The 21,195-nt window shown below is 37.8% G+C and overlaps 4 protein-coding genes across 4 annotated transcripts; 1 reads left to right on the top strand and 3 right to left on the bottom strand.

The window, feature by feature from the left end:
- Positions 1-906: 906 nt before the first annotated feature.
- Positions 907-2,324, top strand: LOC127802275 (uncharacterized). Its single transcript, XM_052337990.1, has 2 exons — positions 907-1,001; positions 1,091-2,324. Exons 1-2 carry the CDS (start codon positions 907-909, stop codon positions 2,322-2,324), a joined length of 1,329 nt encoding a protein of 442 aa, XP_052193950.1.
- A 7,681-nt stretch (positions 2,325-10,005) lies between these two features.
- Positions 10,006-10,934, bottom strand: LOC127801604 (protein PELPK1-like). Its single transcript, XM_052336870.1, has one exon. It carries the CDS (start codon positions 10,854-10,856, stop codon positions 10,236-10,238), a length of 621 nt encoding a protein of 206 aa, XP_052192830.1. The 5' UTR covers positions 10,857-10,934; the 3' UTR covers positions 10,006-10,235.
- Positions 10,935-12,673: 1,739 nt separating this feature from the next.
- Positions 12,674-13,870, bottom strand: LOC127801603 (protein PELPK1-like). Its single transcript, XM_052336869.1, has one exon. It carries the CDS (start codon positions 13,809-13,811, stop codon positions 12,876-12,878), a length of 936 nt encoding a protein of 311 aa, XP_052192829.1. The 5' UTR covers positions 13,812-13,870; the 3' UTR covers positions 12,674-12,875.
- A 2,875-nt stretch (positions 13,871-16,745) lies between these two features.
- Positions 16,746-17,636, bottom strand: LOC127801205 (protein PELPK1). Its single transcript, XM_052336113.1, has one exon. It carries the CDS (start codon positions 17,550-17,552, stop codon positions 16,953-16,955), a length of 600 nt encoding a protein of 199 aa, XP_052192073.1. The 5' UTR covers positions 17,553-17,636; the 3' UTR covers positions 16,746-16,952.
- Between the last annotated feature and the right edge of the window lie 3,559 nt (positions 17,637-21,195).

Raw genomic sequence — 21,195 nt, 5'->3', positions numbered from 1 at the left:
ATTTGTGAAATTCATATATACATAAAAATAAAAAAACCTATTGTTCATAATTTATTTATTTTTTATTTTTTATAAATTATTATTTTTATTTACGTGTATATATAATTTTTATAAATATTATTATTACATGACACTTAACATTAACATGCTAAATTAAGAGGAACACACATTTATTCTAAATCAATTTTATATGTTAAATAAAATTATATTTAATTAAGTAGATTTAGACCTAATTATCAAAATTGAAATGATGTGATAAAATTATTACAAATTTATAAAAATGATTAATTTTTTTTAATTTTTGAATATTTTTACTAATTAATAATAAATATAAATATATTATTATAAAAAAAATTAATATTACTCATTAATGTACAATACTTTGTTTCACATTAATAACGTTAAACAACAAATTAACAACATTAAACAACAGGCGAGGGCTAAGATTGAATGCAAAGGAGGGCGAGGGAGGGACGCGCCGCCACGGCAGCTATAGATAATGATTCCCGTTCTAATTGAACGTATAGCCGCGAACTTAGGAGGCTAATGTTAATACCCATCAAATTATTGGAGGGCACTGATTGGAGGAAAAGACAATCAATCATCAGACGTATCTGTCTATCCATCTGTCGAAGATGATGATGATCAGAGAGTGTGGATGCTCAGAACGCCACGTGAAGCTGCCCTGCCTTGGCCTCGCCATTAAAGACCCTTCGTTTTCTCGTTTCTTCTCGTCCGCTTCTACTCTTCTTCTTCTTCTTCTTCTTCTTCTTCTTCTCTGGATTTCTCTCTCGGCTCTGAGTTTCATTTGGGTGAAATGAAATTCATGTAAAGAGAGAGAGAGGGACAGGGAGAGAGAGAGAGAGGGGGGGGGGGGGGGGGGGGGGGAGAGTAAGGAAAAGGGAAATGGAGTTTCTGCGGATGGCGGAATTAATGATCCTCTGGTTAAGAATCCGAAGCACCCGTGTGGCACTTGTGGGTGGAAACCACACCGCCGCCAGGTTTTGCACTCGCTAAGTTTCCTTATTCTCCGCGTTTCGTTATTCCCTTGATCTCTTTCTCGGCTTCTCTTATCTGGGTTTCCCCCCAGATCTGCAAAGCAATCTGTTCTTGGTCGATTTGAGATGGAATTGGCTTGTGGGTATCAACGCTTGAACCGAATTAAGGCCAAAGGGTTGAAAGGTGAGGCGATGGGATTCAATTCCAACACCCTCTTGGTCATTCGCCTGCCCAAGACGCAGGCTCTCAGAGTTTTGTCTCGATCTCTCTTTCTCGCCGTCTTGCTCTGGGCATTGCCGTCGATTGGGTCCATTTTGACGGGGCCTCAAGCTTCTTTCACCGATCTGTTCGAAGCGAATTCGGTTGGTTTCAATTGGGTTTCGGTGCTTTTTCACGACTTGGCCCAGCAAGGCCTGCTCAAGGAAGGCGAAATGGCTCTGGTTTTGGGATCTAATTCGATGGATTTTTCGGGTTTTTTTAACGCGAACGAGATTTATTTCGCTACCGAATCTGACCTGGATGCCGAGATGTCTTCGATCCCGGATCAAAGATTTGATTTCGTGTTCTCATTGGACTCTGGAACTGCAGATCTGGTGGATCGGGTTCTGAAAATTGGCGGCGTTTTGGTTATGCAGCTGAGCAATGATCCTTCTGATGCTTTCCAACAGCACTCGAATTACAGAATTGCGTACATTCGGCGATTCGACTCCACCATTGTTGCAATGAGGAAGACTGGTTTGGCGGATGAGTTGGTGCTTTCTCCAAGAAAGCTGCGAAAATGTGGCAGTTTAATGGAAGGAAGGAGGGCAGCTTTGAAGGGTTTGGAAGATGTATTACTCGAGCCACCGCGCAGAGAAATGCAGGGAAAGATGAGAACCAAGTTCTTGCCGGATTTATCTGGAGATTCCCTCCAGAGTTATAGCCGGAGAGTTTTCATCACAGATGACAATGCCGGTTCTGTACAATGGTTTTATCACAATTATCCCACGAGGGATCAGTATTTTGAGGTTTTCAATTTGGACATCAAGGTTTATGACGTGGAGAAAGCAAACGAATTGGCCTTAAGCAGAAGGATGCCAATGATGGTGTCGGATTGGTTGACAAAGAATGTCAGGGAGGAGGACTTTGTTGTGATGAAAGCTGAAGCACAAGTTGTGGAAGAGATGATAAGGGAGAAGACGATTTGTTTGGTGGACGAACTGTTTTTGGAGTGCAATAACAAAGGGCATGTTGGTAATGAAGGTAAAAGAGCGTATTGGGAGTGCTTGGCATTGTATGGAAGGCTGAGAGATGAGGGGGTTGCTGTGCATCAGTGGTGGGGGTGATTAATAGAGAGGTTTTTCCATTTAAGGTTTCTCAATAATTACGGGTTATTCTATGTCATGTAATGGTGTCTTATGTCAACGTTTATGTTTGTTGAAGTCTGTGGCATTAGTCTAGCTTGTTTTGTGTTATCGGTTTTGTTGTGCCATTGGTGTGGCTCGTTTCATTTTCTTGTCGCATTTGTCTTTGCTAATCGGGTGTGTTCTGGAGAAGTAGTTAGTCTTCTCTGGAAGGAATGGAATAAAGAATGTTGATGGCATTCAAAGATTTCCCTTCTTATTAAAGGCATGCTAGATGTTATGTTGAGATCTCTTTTTTGCTTGCCATTTTCATGACTCACTGTAGTTTACAATAACTGAACTAGTTATCATGGTAACTATTTGACTTATTTTGGTTTTTGTTGTGGGAAAAAAAAAGAAGCAAAGAATGCAAGAGCCAGAAATAGGAGGTTTTACCATAATTTTAAGCCTTTTAATTTCTTGTACTGATTTTCACGATAGGCTTATCCATGGAAAATGACAATGCTTATCTGTGCAAACAAGATTACAAGTGATTTTCTTGTTGAATTAAGATGCTACTTCGTTACTGCAATTCACTAGCGGAACCTATAGATATTTGTTCTATTTTGTGATGCTAAATTGTTGTTTGTTGTTTTATCATTTAGCCGAATAAGCTGATTCCTGTCCACTTTAAAAGGCATAAGCAACCCACATATCATCGAAATGGTACTGTGAAGAGGTAGGCCACGATTCACTGGGGAAAGTTTGATTGGGCTTCTGGATGGGTGGCTGTTTAAATTCACTGAAAATAATGGCTGAACAACTTGTAACCAATACAGTTTGTTAAGAGTTTCTGTCGAGGTTGATTGCATGATCCATTAGTGAGGTTTCTTACATTTTGGAATCCAAAACTATGGACAGAAGTGACAATTATTTTTATAATTATTTGAGCTTTCTTCTTCCTTTTGTAAGTCTTGAACAACTAACCCCCATTTCACCATGTCATCTGGCCAATCATCAAAGTTCAGCAGTATACTATTGGTTGATCTTTCATTTCGTTGAATGGCACTCAGTAGGAGGAGCTAGCCTTTTAAATCTGCTATCAGAATTATTATCTACTTTGTTTCGGTATCCTTGCTTGAGGTCAGTATAGTCATGAATTGAATTTGCAAGTAAAGGATCTTGAGATCATGTGATGTTTTTTCTGTCTTCTACCATAATAGTGCAATAGTAGCACCTGATTATGAGGCAAAGGCATGTTATTCTTTATCAAATCTAACTTAAGTGCTTTCTGGAATACAGTCATAGTAGACCTTTGGTCACATCGATCATCTTCAGCTTCTTGTATGTTCAGTTACACTTTTCTTTCTCTCCCTTCTTGTATGGCTTATTTTCTTTGCGATGCTGAGATTCAAGTTTCAACTTACCTGTTAGTTTATAGTCCTTTTATACAAAGTTTACATTTGTGGTTGTCTCATTCACATTAACTCATCTACAACTATTCAAAAGAAAACGTAAGAAACACAAAGAAAAAGGAGGGAGAGGGTTAGAATTTCAGCAGTTGGGAATGTTGAGTTAAACAACCATAGTGCACCCAGACAGGGTGTTAAAAACTTAAGATGCTCAAACAAATATTAAACACGAGTTGTATTAATAACCAAAAAAAAAAAAAAGAGGCAAGCTAAGTACAGAACTTGTTATAGAATACTGAGAAGCATAATATGAACCAAACTTAACAGAAATAATCTACTCAGACAGAAAGTGACATGGTAAAATCTCTTGCATTGATCCATGAACACATCAAGCACTCTGAAGTACAAAATGGGAGGTAAAAGCTGAGAAACAAGATAACTATGTGGATAGCAGCTTGACAGTTTGATGCGGTCACCAATCAAGACTCGGCCCAAGGCCGACCCAACCAAATCATAACAGTATCACCAAAATAGTAGTGCTATAATGTTATTTTAATACTTCTTAAGTTTTAGAATTCTACTTGATTTAGGATTATACTTTATATTTCTACTTGATTTAGGATTCTACTTCATGTTTCTACTCGATTTAGAATTCTAGTTCATGTTTGATTAGGGTTTTATTTTTATTAGGATTCTAGTTGACTTTTATTTAGGATTTATTTATATTAGAATTATAGTTGGATTTTGTTTTCCAAATATTAGATGGATTTGGATTAGCCAAATACTATAAATATGCCTAGGATCTAGAGTTTGTAATCAAGTTTTAATCAATCAAATTTCAGCAACCTATTTGGGTTTTCTTAGCAAAACAATCTTGTTTTTGCGTCTTCTTGAAAGCCAAGCTTCGGCCATTGAAGTTTGCTCTTTCAAGGGTTTATTTTGGTGTGTTTTTTCACACACGCACTACACGCTGCGTCAGGTGGTATCAGAGCGGTTAATCAACCAATCAGATGGCCAATCTTGAAGGTAACGGTAGCAACCAGCCTCGTGACGGTGATCAGGGGTTGTCCGCAGTTTGGAGAGCAATCGAAGACCAACGGGAAGTAACTCGTACTATCCAGCAGCGATTGGAGCAACATAGCAACCAATTGGGCACCTTACTACGAGTTGATGATGACAGGAACCTGAATAATGGGGTGAATCAAGCCGGAGTGGGAAGACCACCCATTAATCATGTCCTTGTTAATCCTAGAAGACCAGTGATTGAAGATAGCGATGAAGAGGAAGATGTTGCTAAAGAGGAAGTATATTGCGGGCCTGATGGGGAGGATGACGAAGAAGATTATGGACATGGGCAATATACCTGTGTAGTGAGGAAGTCAATGCTATCTCAAAAGAATGAAGATACTACTCAACGGCATAAGCTTTTTCGCACGAGGTGTACGGTGAAAGGAAAAATCTTTGAGTTGATTATTGATAGTGGAAGTCAGGAGAATATCGTAGGAAAAGACGTGGTGGCAAAGATGCAGTTAACTCCTGAAAAACATCCAAGCCCTTACAGATTGGATGGATCAAAGAAGTTGGTGGCATACATGTGGATGAACGTTGCAGGGTGCCTTTCTCTATTGGTAAGTACTCCGACGAAGTCTATTGTGATATTGTTGATATGGATGCTTGCCATATTTTATTTGGGAGGCCTTGGCAATTTGATGTGGATGCTACGCACTTAGGTAGGAAGAACACATATCAGCTTGAGAAAGAAGGTGTGCGTTATACTTTGTTACCCATAGTGGAAAAGAATCAAACCAAAGCTTCTAAAGTGGAGCTTGATTTCGAATATTATGTTGTCCCAGCAACCTCAACGTTTGCAAACTCAGGTATGATTTATGCTGCTAACATGACAGAAACTCCAAGGTTATTGACTCATACTGGGGTATTTTCCAGTCCCGATGGCTCAAGCATTGCTTCGCAACCCAAGGATGATGGTGTTTATTCTGATCGACTTGCGACTGTAAAGGAGATGGAGGTCATGGTAGCAAATCCTTCTATAGTTTATTCAAGATCTGGCACGATTGAATCGAAGGCAATAAGATCTACTAGATTAGAGAAGCGCTCAAGATGGAAGGTTCAACGTCCTCAATCTAACAGTAATAATGCAATGGAGGCAGAAGGCAACAAACATGGCGATGATTGGACCCATGCCAATGCTGATATGGCTAAGAAGGGGAGGAATGTCTTTGCTCATGTTCCCTTAGTAGAAAAGTTCAAGCGGTTCAGGAAGATGTCAAGCAAAAGTTGCACAAATAAGAAATATAAGGCGACAACTGACAAGCATAGGAAGCACAAGGTATTTGAGGTTGGAGATGAAGTCATGATATTCTTGAAGAAGGAACGAATTCCAGCAGGAAAGCAGAACAAGTTCAAGCCAAAGAAGTATGGTCCTTACAAGATTCCAAAGAAGACCAATGACAATGCTTATGTTGTGGATTTGCCTAATCATATGGGTATTTCTAAACATTCAAAGTGGCTAATCTCTCTTCATACTTATCAGATGTGGATTTGTCCAAACAGGATCAAAATTCGAGGCCTAATTTTTTCTCAAGTGAAGGTGAATGATACGGTCACCAATCAAGACTCGGCTCAAGGCCGACCCAACCAAATCAAAACAGTATCACCAAAATAGTAGTGCCATAATGTTATTTTAATACTTCTTAAGTTTTAAAATTCTACTTGATTTAGGATTCTACTTTATATTTCTACTTGATTTAGGATTCTACTTCATGTTTCTACTTGATTTAGGATTCTAGTTCATGTTTGATTAGGGTTTTATTTTTATTAGGATTCTAGTTGACTTTTATTTAGGATTTATTTCTATTAGAATTCTAGTTGAATTTTGTTTTCCAAATATTAGATGGATTTGGATTAGCCAAATACTATAAATATGCCTAGGATCTAGAGTTTGTGATCAAGTTTTAATCAATCAAATTTCAGCAACCTATTTGGGTTTTCTTAGCAAAACAGTCTTGTTTTTGCGTCTTCTTGAAAGCCAAGCTTCGGCCATTGAAGTTTGCTCTTTCAAGGGTTTATTTTGGTGTGTTTTTTCACACATGCGTTACACGCTGCGTTACAGTTAAGGATTAGTGGTCGAGTGAGATGGCTTGAGAGAGGGGATAGGTAAGTCCTTGGTAAGTGCTGGCATCTTTGGCAGTGTAGCCTTAGGCAGGTCCGGGAAATAAGGTAGGGTAGGTAGTTCCAGTAATTTTTGCACTTCTAGTTTAGGAATAGCAGGCAACTCGGGCTCTGGCAAAGTTGGGATGTGGGGCAATTCCACCTTAGGCAGCTCGGGCATTGGTAATGTTGGAAAATGAGGGAGCGACGGAAGTTCAGGCTTAGGAAGCTTAGGCAAGGTTATCTCCAGAAGATAGCGAGCATCAGTTGTTGCTGTGTTGCCACTCATGGGTGCCAAGGTGATGACCAACTGTGGCAAGATAAATAATGGGAATTGGTTATAGGCCATTTTTGATAAAAGCAAATTCTGAAGAAAATCTGCAAATTTGGTTACGGATTGGTTCTCGTATGTGTCTGCTTTTAATATTCAAGTATGAAGGAGGATCAAAGGTTAGGTTGGTTGGCAGATTTGTATCTTGTTAGTTCAACAATTCTTATCTTTATGAATTTGCCCATTTCTCAGGAGAAACTAGCCTATGTTCTTCTTGAGAGTTGTTAGTAAATGTATTTTCTAATCTGATTGATGAAATTCTTGCTATAAATGCATCTTGTTGCCTTAAAATAGAAGCTGGTAGGTTTATATATTCTACATCCACCAGGAACAACCAGCCAGAAAATTTGCAGGATTGGAAGTAAATATATGGTGAAAAAGTGTTCCAATCAGAGGCCAACCAATAATCATACCTACCTTGACTTATTTCAGTTTGTCTCCATGTAATTTAAACTGTCAATCTCTTTAAGCTAAGATTATAATTCTAGATGGAGTAAGGAAATCAATCTTTTGCTGGAAATGGATTATGAACCAGCCAGAAGGGCCCTTAGCGTGGCCATACAATCATCAGTTTGATAGATTATGTGGTTCATCCTTGTTATTAGCAACTTCTCTAAGTTCCTCGTCTATTCTTGGATTAGAATAGGTTCCTGGCATTTTCAAACTTGCTCATATAGCTTGCCGTGCACCTTATTATTGGAACAGTCAATTTGGACACACCATACATGAATCCTTGCAAGGTCCAAAGTCGATAGATAAGCTCTACAACTTTTCTGCCGTTTCCACCCAAAATTTAGATCCCGAATGAGAGGATGTTCATGCTTTATAAGCACCATCTTTTACATTGACAACTTTCTTGCCACCGTGAAGAAAGTACTCAGTCCATCAATAACCCAAATTAAGAGAAGACACATTCACCGGCTGCTAAAAGATTTACCAAAATTTTTCTTTACATTTTAGGACTGAAATTCCAAACGCATTAGAAGGATAACATAACAGATTCTTGAAAACTTTTTGATTAATTTTTCTTAGCTTCTGTCCTTCATGAGAGAATATCAGGCTCTGCAAAGAATCTCAAACATGGAAGAAAAGTGCAAAATGTGTGACATTTTCTGTAACATTCTAGAGCTAAGGGATGAAACTCCAACATAGTTTTTTTTTTTTCCATTTCTTCTCCTCCAGCCAATGTTTCTAACTCCAGTCCAGGATTCTAGCTTCTGCAGGCGCATGTTTCTAGAAAGATTAATGCAATTAGCTGCTAGCAAGAGGTGATCATTGATTCAACACGAACAACTAGAAAGAGAGCATTCCTTTTTCCACTGTTTCTTACATTACTTGAAACTAAGAGCAAATATCTTAACCAATAGGTGATTATTGTTTGAACCTGGAAAAAATATCTTAACCAAGAACAAATAGCTCGAGCACCTAGCTGTTCCTCCTACAGAATACTTAATACCCTCTTACAGCAGTGTAACAAGCTGAGGTTGTAATTTTATTTTTATTTCTGAAAGGCCAGGAACCACAGTAACCTTGAAGTATTGGGAGATAATCCTGTTGTTGTAGACTTGTAGTACCATTTTCTTTAGAACTTATTTCATCTTTCTTTATAGTTTATTTGATTATGGATCTCTCTCTTCAAAGATATTGTTAGCTTGGATATTTTTCAGTAACCGACTTTCTTGAATATTATGTAAATTTCTGCAAACTGAGCCTGAACTCCATCTTACACTAATCTGGAAATTTTTGTTTGCAATGGAAATTAATGGATAGGAAAGTAAATTCTGGTTCTTGGAAAATGCATCTTGAGCTTGGTCTACCTAGGGTTGTGGTTGAACCAAGCCAAACCAAGCTTCGCTGAGTTTAGGCTCGGCTTGTGAGCTAGCTTCCAGGCTTGAGCTTAGCTCACATGAATCGAGAGCTTGAGCTTGGGTTCGAATCTGCTAGAAATATTTTTAAAAACCTGATATGCAAATAATCAACAAATAATAACCTTAAATCAAGCATTATAATCAACTAATAATAACTTCAAATTACAATAAACATAATATTGTTCACCATAATTTAAAGTTTGATAATTTTATGTTAAATAATAAATAAATAAAATAAATTTATTAATGTATTTATAAACGAACATGTTCACGAGCTTTTCATGAACTTCTAATCGAGCATATTCATGAGTGTCTAACCGAATATGTTTACAAGTTTTAACGAACCGAGCTTTACTGAGCTCAAGCTCGTCTCATTTACAAATCGAGTTTTAAAGTTAGGCTCAAGTTTGGCTTGTTTATTGTTACAACCCTTAAACTGGCAGGTTGTGCATATGTTATGGTCCACTGCAAGGTATGTGACTTGTCCCACATCGAAAGGTTAGACTTTTGATGTGGGGTCTATAACCTCTTGGCCACCCTCCCCTTGATAGCTAGCTTTTGAGGGTGAGTTCTATTCGAGGGTTGTAACATTTATCTTAAGGAACAAACTTTTGTCGAGCCAAACACTGAGTCGCTTGCGAACGGCTCAACTCATTTGTGACTCTAGGTCTACCTATACATCTTGACACTAATTATAATGAGGCTACTAACTACATATCCTAATTTTATAGCAACGCTTGGAAATAAACATTGATTTTCCTGTCTGTTTGTATGAAGAGAATGGCATTGGAATTCTAATTGTTTCTGTCTTTCTCATGTTGCTAAGACTGTTATTCTTGTTTATTAATGGTTAACTTTATTTTAACTGAGAGAAGAGGAAAGAAACAAGAAAAGGAATGAGCAGATAAACATAGAAAATCACTCAAATAAATATCAATTTAAACTTAAAAATACAGAAGATGGCACAAATAAATGACAGAAAAATGAATAGCAACCACTCGGCAACAGATTTACATGGATAATCTATTAGGAAACACGGGCACTTCTATGCAAATCCTGTATCAAGCACTCTAACTGAAATGTCTGGAGGAGCATCTTCTAAGAGACACAACACTGCAATGGAGGGAAGAAACATTCAAGGTTTAGCTTTGGGCACTAAAGGAATTGGAATGTCCTTGGGCAGGGTTGGCAATGTGGGTTTACCAAGGTCGGGGAGATGGGGTACTGATGGTACTTCTGGCTTTTTTGGCAATTCAGGCTTCGGTACAGTGGGTAGCTCAGGTTTTGGCAAAGTTGGCAACTCAGGTTTGGGCACGGTAGGCAGCTCAGGCTTGGGCATGGTTGGCAACTCAGGTTTTGGCACAATAGGCAGCTCAGGTTTTGGCATGGTAGGCAACTCAGGCTTGGGCACAACAGGCAATTCAGGTTTGGGCACAGCAGACAACTCAGGTTTTGGCATGACAGTTTGCTTAGGTTTGGACATAACCGGTAACTCAGGTTTTAGCATAGTTGGCAGCTCAGGCTTGGGCAGAGTTGGAAGCTGAGGTACCAGTGGCAATTCGACTTTAGGCAGAGGTGGGAGCTCAGGCTTGGGAAGCTCCGGGACATGGGGAAGTGGTGGCAGCTCAGGATTAGGAAGCTCAGGCAAAGTGGTTTCCAGTAGGCGATGAGCCTCTCCCATCACTATGTTGCTAGCCATTGATGATAAAATAACTAGTAGCATCAACGAGGAGGTTGAGGAATCCTGATAAGCCATTGTTGCAGCTCGGAGAGGTTCTTGACAAGTCCGAGCAAGAGATTTCAAAGCTTAAATGGATTAGCAATGCATAGTTTGTGTGTGTTGGAGAGTTTATATAGGCATGGGAAGTGGAGAATAGGAATGACTAAATGGGCATGAGGGATTGGTGGGAGAGGCTCTCTTGTTAGTTCAACCTCTTCATCTGTATCAACTCTACACAGTCAACTTGGGACATCATTCATTGTTTCCTTCATCCATCAGTAACTTGAAGATTTTCTGGTTGAGTGTATACTTTACATCTCTTTCCACCTGTCCTCAGTAGAGGATTATAAAATAGGCTTTGTCGGTACAGTTTTGACTGGTTATGAAAAAAAAAGGTACAGTTTTGACTGCAGTGTCCAATTAAAAGGGTGGGACTTTTATTTTGGTGAGATAACTTCGATTAATTATGTTTTAGTTAGAATTTGATTTCAATGCACAAATAGGCTAACGATGAAATCAGAAATTAACCCTTTTGTTGATATTGAATGGAATCGTGATTTTCTTGACTAAAACCTCTCTATTCTGTCTCTCTCTTCCCCCCACCCCAGCTTTCTGCTTCTTCTTCTTCTTCTTCTTAATCTCTTCATTTTAGTCTTCAATTTTCTGCAATCTTTTTGCCATTTTGCCTCAAATTGGTGCATGTGCTACTGTACTGCAAGCTCCATCTGAAGATTATCTTTCTTTCTCCTAATCTCTGAAGCACTAGAGTTCTGATCTTTTAAGAAAAAAATGGACTTCACAATATGGTTAAAACAAGCCTTGAAATGACCGGAAAAGAAATGCAGATTTAGAGAAGACACATTAGGACTCCAATCACAAGCACATTTAGAGGGATCAGTGATTCTTGAAACCTTTTTCATTAGTTTTTCATTGTAAGCTTCTGTTCTCCGTGAGAGAATGTTAGGCTCTTCAAAGAATCTAAAATGACCTGGAAGAAAAGTGCTAAATCTGTGACATTCTGGAACATTTTAGAGCTAATGGATGAAACTGAAACATGGTCATTTCTCCTTCTCCAGCCACATGGTTGTAACGCCAGTCCAGGATTCTAGCTTCTGTAATCTGGCGCATTGGTCAGATTAATGCAACTGGCAACTAGCCAGAGGTGATCTTTGATTCAACATGAACAACTAGAAAGAGAGCAGTCCTTTCTCCATTGTTTCTTACTTTATGTGGAACTAAGAGCAAATATCTTAACCAATAGGTGATTATTGGTTCAGGGAAGATCCCTTGCTTTTCCTCCTCCTGAATACTTAGTACTCTCTTACAGCAATAAAATAAGCTGAGGCTGTAGTTTCATTTTTTGTTAGGATATGATCCGTTTTTGCAGTACGATTTTCTTTAGAACTGATTTCATCTTTCTTTTGAGTTGATGAGCAACTTCCTTTTCTCTTACAAAGATATTATTAGCTTGAATATTTTTTAGGAATTGTCTTTTTCAAATATTATGGGAATTTCTGCAAACTGAGCGTGCACTCCATGTTACAGTAATCTGCAAACTTTGTTGCGATTGAAATTAATGGATAGGAAAGTAAATTCTGGTTCATGGAAAATGCATCTTGAGCCCGGGTTACTGTACATCTAGACACTAACTACAGAGTCCATATTTGATAGCAAGGCTTGGAAGTAAAGATTGATTTTCCTGTTTGTTTGTTTATTAGAATTTGTTGAAGATTAATGCCATTTCAATTCTAATTATTTCTTTCTTTTTCATGCTGATAAGACTGTTATTCTTGTTTATTCATGGTTAACTTTGTTTTAACTGAAAGAGAAGAAGAGAGAACCAAGAGAAGGAATGAACAGATGAACATAGGATATTATTCAGCAAAAAGAAAACATAGGACATCACTCAAATAAATATCAATTTAAACTTAAAAGTACAGTAGATGGTACAAATAAATGACAGAAGAAGCAAGAAGCACCGACACATCTATGCAAATCCTGTTTAAGTACTGTAGATGACATGTCTGGAGGAGCATATTCTAAGACACATAACATTCAAGGAGTATCTTTGGGCAGGGAAGGAATGGGAATGTCCTTGGGCAGGGTTGGCAATGTGGGCTTAGGCAGGTTGGGGAGATGGGGTAGAGATGGTAGTTCTGGCATTTTTGGCAACTCAGGCTTTGGCACAGCAGGCAACTCGGGCTTTGGCATGGTAGGGAGCTCAGGCTTGGACACGACAGGTAGCTCGGGCTTGGGCACAGTTGGGAACTCAGGTTTTGGCACCGTTGGCAGCTCAGGCTTGGGTACAACAGGCAATTCTGGCTTGGGCACGGCAGGTAGCTCAGGTTTTGGTACAGTTGGCAACTCAGGTTTTGGCATGGCAGATAGCTTAGGCTTTGACTCAGTTGGCAACTCGGGCTTTGGCACAGCAGGCAACTCGGGCTTTGGCACAGCTGGCAACTCGGGCTTTGGCATGGTAGGGAGCTCGGGCTTGGGCACAGTTGGCAGCTCAGGCTTGGGTACAACAGGCAATTCTGGCTTGGGCACTGTTGGCAGCTCAGGCTTGGGTACAACAGGCAATTCTGGCTTGGGCACAGTAGGTAGCTCAGGTTTTGGTACAGTTGGCAACTCAGGTTTTGGCATGGCAGTTAGCTTAGGTTTTGACTCAGTTGGCAACTTGGGTTTTGGCACAGTAGGCAGCTCAGGCTTTGGGGCAGCCGGTAGGTCAGGTTTAGGCACAACCGGCAACTCAGGCTTTGGTAGAGTTGGGAGATGTTGTGCTGGTGGCAATTCGACTTTAGGCAGTGGTGGCAGCTCAGGCTTTGGAAGCTCCGGGACATGGGGAAGTGGTGGCAGCTCAGGCTTAGGAAGCTCGGGTAAGGTGGTTTCCAGTAGGCGACGAGCCTCTCCCATCACCATATTACTAGCCACTGATGATAATACAACAAATAATAGCATTATCAAGGAGGATGGGGAGTGCTGATAAGCCATTGTTGCAGCTCAGTGAGGTTCTTGACAAGTTCTGAGAAAGAGATTTGATGCTTAATTGGATTGGCAATGCCTGATTTCCATGTGTTGGAGAGTTCATTATATAGGCAAGGGAAGTGGAGAATAGGAATGACCAAAAGGGCATTTGGGTTGGTGGGAAGAGGTTCTCTTGGCAGTTCAACTTCTTCATCTGTATCAACTCTACACATTCAACATGGGGCATCTATTCATTGTTTCCTTCATCCATCAGTAACTTGAAGATCTTCTGGTTGAGTGTATACTTTACATCTCTTTCCACCTGTCCTCAGTTGAGGACTATAAAACAGGCATGGTAAGATACAGTTTTGACTGCAGTGTCCCAATTAGAAGGATGGGACTTTTATTTTGGTGAGATAACCATAATTAGTTTAATTATGTTTCAGTCAGCTATGATATTGAATACAATTATGATTCTCTCCCCCCCCCCCCCCCCCCTCTCTCCCTTCCTGTTTGCTTCATCTTCTCTTCCTCTTCTTCTTAATCCCTTCACATTCTCTTCAATTTTATGCATTATTTTTTCCTGTTTCAATTTTGGTAGATGTGCTGCTCGTAATCTCTCTAGCAGTAGAGTTCTGATCTTTGAAGAAAATAATGTGGCCTAGAAGATGAAAGCTGAGAATGAACTGAAACCATAGATAACAGATAGCTTGAATTTTAAGCTCTTTTTTTTTTTTTTCCCTTCTGTTTCTTTTTTCTTGGCAGCCAAATGCTACCAACCTTTACTTCTTTCTTGATAGATCATCTTAAATCAACCAACGTATTCTTATGGTACCGACATTTTTAAAAAATACTCTGTTGTTTTCAAAAGGGAGATGGTTGATTTAGATATCTTCAAATGACATTTCATTAAGACTTTTCGTTTTAGAGTACCAAGACATTATCTATTTGATATTTTATTTATAAAAAAATATAAGTATTGATCTAGATTGCATAGAAATAAAAATAGATATGATATGAAATGAAAATGGAGAAACGATATTTTTTAAAAATGTAAAAAACATAAACATTGAAAATGCGTAAATAAAATAATATATGGGCTTTAGTAAATATAAATTTAATATAAAAATTATTATTTAATTTAAAAATAAATATAAATTTCATAATACAATTGAGTTAGAGAATTTTTTTTCCTAATATTATGAAACGATCTTAAAATGCTTTTCAAATTATAAAAATGGCTCACAAATGTTTTTTTTTTTTTTTTTTTGTTGTGTTTTCAGTGTTTCAATACATGCAACGATTTAGAAAGGCTAAAACAATACTCTCGATGAATTTTTATGCATCATAGGTATTTATTACTTTATTATTATTATTTCTTCTTTTTTTTTCTTCTTTAATGTCAATCTAGTAACCAAAAGAATAGCCACACTGCAAAAACAGAAGAACTATTTCATTTTGGAAGAACTTTGAAAGGTTTTCTAGAACCCTAGCTTAATTCTGCTTTAACACCTGGAAGCTAATCCTGCACTCTTACCATACAAGTAATTTTGCTTGCAAGCAATTATGGACAGGAAAGTAAAACATCATGTTAATGTGCAGCGGACTGCTTTAAGGTAATCGGCAAATAGATCTAGACCCTAAGATGATGATGGGGATGAGTACAAACTTTGAGTTAAATTAAGGTGGGGAGGGGTGGATTTACGTGTGGGCCAGCTACAGGTAACACACAATTAAATTTAAATTTATAGTATAAAAAAGATGAATTTTTAATAATAGTCTAGCCCTATTGAATCTAAACCATGCTTCAGCCCACCCCAATCATGCACCCCTCTTCCCTCGCTCAGTGCCTTTTTGCAAACTTCTAAACTTTTCCCTACCTTCCCTTGCGCTTGCCCTCGCTCTCGCTTTTGCTTGTTGCCTTTCTTGCTCGCTTGACTCTTGCTCACTAGCTCTCCCGTTCTTGCTTGTTGCGACAGTGCGGCAAACACCCATATTTATTTTATTTGAGTCTGAATTTGTATAACTTGTATGTTTTCTCATTCGTGATTCTCTCGATTGATAACTAAATTTAGATATTGCTTGCGATTTTTATGTTTTTTGACCATATTTTTTTACTTGTTTATGCTTGATTTGTTCACTCTCAATAGTTTGTGAAGGCAGACGTGGGCCCCATGAAAATGGAAGTGAGAACCACACGCCAACCACGTTAATGTCTAAATCCGCCCCTCAAAATGGATTTGTTATATAAATTTTAGATCTCATCAAGCGGCTAGGCCCCACAAGGGAGGGCATCCCAAGATCTCTGGTCAATTTTAATACGGTGATGTCCCCTCAAATATATCTAGAGAATGCAATGAATATCTAAATGTGCCACTAGAGTTCTAATTTTTATCTCTTTCTGAAGGAGCTCTCACTGTTTTTTTCGTGTTTATTCATAGCTACTTTTATTTGTCCGGAAAGAAAATAAGAAAATGAAGAGAAGAAATGAACAGATGAATTAATACATAAAAATCTTGAAATAAACATCATACCAGAAATTACATGGATCATCTCTTTTGCACATACAGAGAAAAGGCAAATCCTGAATCATGCGCCATAAAAGAATGCCATGCTTGGAGGATCATCATGAGAAACATAACACTGCAGGCAACAAACATTGAAGAAGCATTGGTGCAGTGATTGGGTTCGGGGAAGGAGCCAGAGATGGCAGCTCTGGCTTGGTCACAACCGGTAGCTCAGACTTCGATGCCAACTTAATGAGCAACAGTTGTCAGACAAAGGATGAACCATGGTTACAAGCAATGTCCTACAATCTTTGATCTGATGCCTTTACAGTGAGCATGGTTTACTTTGATCTGGTCCATTGATATTCTCGGATTTTCTATCAGCTTATCTGCGGTTCTTTCATCATTTTATCGATGCTCACAGAGTCGGAAAGTAAGACAATGAATGAACAGATGAACCCAGAAAATCACTCAAGTAAAGATCAATTTCAACTTATAAGTAGAGAGAAGATGGTACAAATACAACTCAGCAACAGGTACATATAATATGGATCATCGTTTAGAAAATAGAGACACACATAAGCTAGTCTTTGATCAAGTACTGTAAAATGACATGTCTGGAGGAGCATCTGCTAAACACCGCAATGTAGAGTAGTAATATTCAAGGAGTAGCTTTGGGCTGGGAAGGAACAGGGATGTCCTTGGGCAGGGTTGGCACTATGGGCTTAGTCAGGTCCGGGAGATGGGGTAGAGATGGTAGCTCTGGGACCTTTGGTAACTCAGGCTTTGGCAGAGCCGGCAACTCTGGTTTTGGCACAGACGGCAGCTCTGGTTTTGGCACGGCAGGCAACTCGGACTTTGGCACGACAGGCAGCTCTGGTTTTGGCACGGCCGGCAACTCGGGCTTTGGCACGACAGGAAGCTCAGGCTTGGGCACAGCAGGTAGCTCAGGTTTTGGCACAGCCGGCAGCTCAGGTTTTGGTGTGGCAGATAGTTTAGGTTTCAACGCGGTTGGCAACTCGAGCTTTGGCAAAGTTGGGAGATGAGGTAGTGGTGGCAATTCGATTTTAGGGAATGGTGGCAGCTCAGGAATGGGAAGCTCTGGGAATTGGGGAAGAGGCAGCTCAGGCTTGGGGAGCTCTGGGATGTTGGTTTCCAGTAGGCGGCGAGCCTCTCCCATAACCATGTTGCTGGCCACGGATGACAAGACAATAACTAGCAGCATCAGCAAGGAGGATGAGGAATGCTGCTGATAAGCCATTGTTGCAGCTCAGAGTTGTTCTTGACAAGTTGTGAGCAAGAGGCTTCAAGCTTAATTGGATTGTCTATGAATGGTGGCCATGCCTTGGACTAGGAGAGCTTTATATATGGCAATGAGCAAAAGGGCACAGGTGGGTGGGTAGGAGAGAGGGTCTCATGGTAGCTCAACTTCTTCATCTGTGTCAACTCCGCACCATCAACGTGAGACATCTGTTCATTTCCTTCATTTAACTGTAACCCAAATGGGGAAATTCTTTCCCAGACAATCCCCATTGTAGAACCCACCATGGCCCATAACTTGAATTGTTAATAAACTTTATCAAATCAACTGGAAGAAAAGGAGAACAAACAAATTAACAAAAAGGGGTTAATGTCCTGCCTTTTGCAGATTGATGCTACCCAATATCTCTATATCAACATGCAGGGCCCTCTCTAGTTAGACCTCTAATATATTACTCTTCAGAACCTTAAATTTTTAAAGAGTTTATACAGAAAGGGATCGAAGTTGTTTGAAGTTTTGCTTAATATAACATTTATCTAGTCAAAGATATCTTAGATAAAATATTATACAAAACAAATAAAAAGAATTTGGTGGAATAGTTTTTTTTTCCATAAAAAGGTCTATTTGCTTTTAACTTTGTTTTATCAAAGCTTGCTTGTATAAAATTTTCTGCATAAAAATTTATACTTTTTTAAACATTATATATATTTTTAATATTTTTTAAAATTTGCATGCATAAAACGAATAAAAAGAATTTGGTGGCATAGTTTTTTTTTTTTTTTTTTCATAAAAAGGTCTATTTGCTTTTAACTTTGTTTATCAAAGCCTGTTCGTACAAAATTTTCACATAAATTTTATTTTTTTTAAAAAAATATATATTTTTTAATATTTTTAAAAATTTACATGCTTAAAAAATACCAAAACAGTGTCATTTTCAAAACATTTTATTCTCTAAAATGTCAAGAAACACTAAAAAAATATTTTTAAATCATTGTCATAATTTTGAAAATGTTTTAAAATCGTTCCACAATATTAAAAAAATATTAAAAACGAATTTTTATTTTATGATTATATTAGAGACGAAAATAATTTCTCTATTATCTAACAACTATATTAGATTAAAATTATGTTTATGTTTATAAAAGTAATATTAAAATTTATGTTTAATTTTGATTAAATAGTTATTCTTTTATAATTTTTTATATTAAAAATTATATTTACAAAATTTTTTTTTTTTTTTTCACATTTCTCCGATATTTTCATTTCTTATTTTTTTAAAAAAAATACTATTTTTCTATTTTGATTTGGTATTGTATCTATTTTCGTGTAACCTAACATAAAACTTTCAATATAAGAATTTTTTTTCATAAAAATTTTCCTAAAAAAGTATAAAAATTTGCTTATATAAATTTATTTTGTATCAAAATGTATTTGGACCACAAAAGTTGGATAAAGTTAGATTGTCAAGAAACATTATGGCCTACCTAAGTACAAGTATATATTAATTTTAGAATAGATTAAAATATTGTATTTATATAATTTAATTTAATTATCATCACTCATCATGAAATACAAATGGACAAGGATTTTCAGTGTAATTTTAAAAAGATCAATTTACAAACTGTTTTTTATACCAAATCTATGAAGAAAGAGGAAAATCAGGCAGGGAAGAAGCATTTGACAGCTTATATGGTCTTCATAGTGAGAACAAAAGCACTCATCCAGGCAGAGACCATAAGCAATCTGAAGGAGTGCACAATGATCGAGATAAGAAATTGACCAAGCAATGCCCTGTTAACGGTAAACCCAGATTAAAATTGAACAAGAACACAATAATCTAAAAAAGAAAAAAGAACACTTGAGCAGGATTACTCATGAACTTTGTCACATTAATCTAGTCCAACAACAAAAATACTTTTCAATAGCAAATATCAGATAGAAAAATGAACAAAAATCTGGCAACAACTTGTGTGCGTCCAGCCTTTGCAAGCCAGAGGAAGAGCAGATAGTAAAATGTATGGTTAAGAACTCGTCCAAACCATAAAGAGTCTTTGACATTGCTAGGCAGAAGAAGAAGAAGAAGAAGAATCCGGAACCCAAATCTTGTATCAATAATCAATCACCCAATACTTTTAAAAGTCCCTGGCAACATCCTAATCCTAACTAAAAAACTTAAATTGTCTAATCCTCTAAATTTCCTTGGTTTTCTTTCTACCACCTTGGTTTCTCTTAATTTTTTGCTCAATCACTCTCTTCCAAAGTTTCATAGTAAGGCTGATTAGCTTGATTCCCATGTAATTTCCACAACTTTGAACATCTACTTTATAAATAGGCACTAAAAGTGCTCTTCCTAAATAATTGAAAACGTAACATAACTAACCCACGAAGTTCTGGAACAATTAAAACTACTGATTGCCAGGCAGCAGTTTACACACCCTAGGAATTCTTTCCATTGACATAACCGGGATAACCCAAGAACATACATACAAACAGGGAACACATCACACCTTCATCTCAGTTAATTTTTAGGTGTCACAAGCCAACAGAAATTTTAGACCATTAGCTGAAACTTATGAAATTAAAGAGATTTAGAAACACATGAAATGCCTAAAAATTGGTCACATCTAACTAGTTTTAGCACTCAAGAGTTACAACTACAGTCACTACACTGCTTATGCACGATAATTTAAAACTTACTCTTTGAAGGAGCAAGGTTTAGAGGATGCTAGAAATAGAGAACAATTATAATGGAAGCTAGTTAGAAGATGAACATTGTTAATCTCCAAGACATTAACAAATTGCATTCATCAGCAACAACCACCCACAAGGATGGAATTTAAGGGCTTCTAACTGCCTTTTTTGTGAATTTAAATAACAAGTATGGTTTACAAAGGATCTTATACTTCTATCCACAATTCTTTACATAAAAAATGTAAGGGTATATGTATAAAGTGAACTGCACCATTATTAGCAAAGACAGATACTACAACAATGAACACGCATAAGCAAATAATTCTTCAACTACCAATAACACTGAGGAGATCAAGATAAATATAGGTCTAACAGTGGCGTTAAATGACTTACCCATCTGAGTTGCGCAGCGACATGACATCATCTTGATTCCACCCTGTCCATTATATTCTATCTCTGTGGTAGAGCATAAATTCATCTAATTCACAGATTCCCCCGGTAACAATCTTTGCAAAGTCATTTGACAATTTAAATCTGTCCAGGCCTGCAACAGAGTTACAATGTTGTACAGTGTTCATGGATACTAACAAATATGGAAACTAATAACTTTCTGGTTCAGCCTCAAAATTTCATAATTCACTTTCAAACACAAGCACTTAAAACAGCTGGGAGAATACCGCACAAGGCCACCTTCGATTTTGTCACATCCGCAACTTGTCTTAAGGCAGTCATTTGCAAACATGAGGTAGAACTGACAACTAGTATTTCACATAGGCATTAACAGCAATTTATAACAGCATTTATTATGAGATCAACATACCAAAATGAAATTCCATATACTATGATATCAATAATTTACCCACAAGTTGTATAGCTACACAACAAAACCTCAACCTTTCAGTTCCACAAGATACCAAACCAGAATGGACAGTAAAAACAGTTGAGAAATGCC

The sequence above is a fragment of the Diospyros lotus genome, chromosome 5, assembly GCF_014633365.1.
Source record: "Diospyros lotus cultivar Yz01 chromosome 5, ASM1463336v1, whole genome shotgun sequence".
In the NCBI taxonomy this organism is placed as follows: domain Eukaryota; kingdom Viridiplantae; phylum Streptophyta; class Magnoliopsida; order Ericales; family Ebenaceae; genus Diospyros; species Diospyros lotus.
Note: the sequence above shows the minus strand (reverse complement) of the source record. Positions and strands in the feature narration are given on the sequence as shown.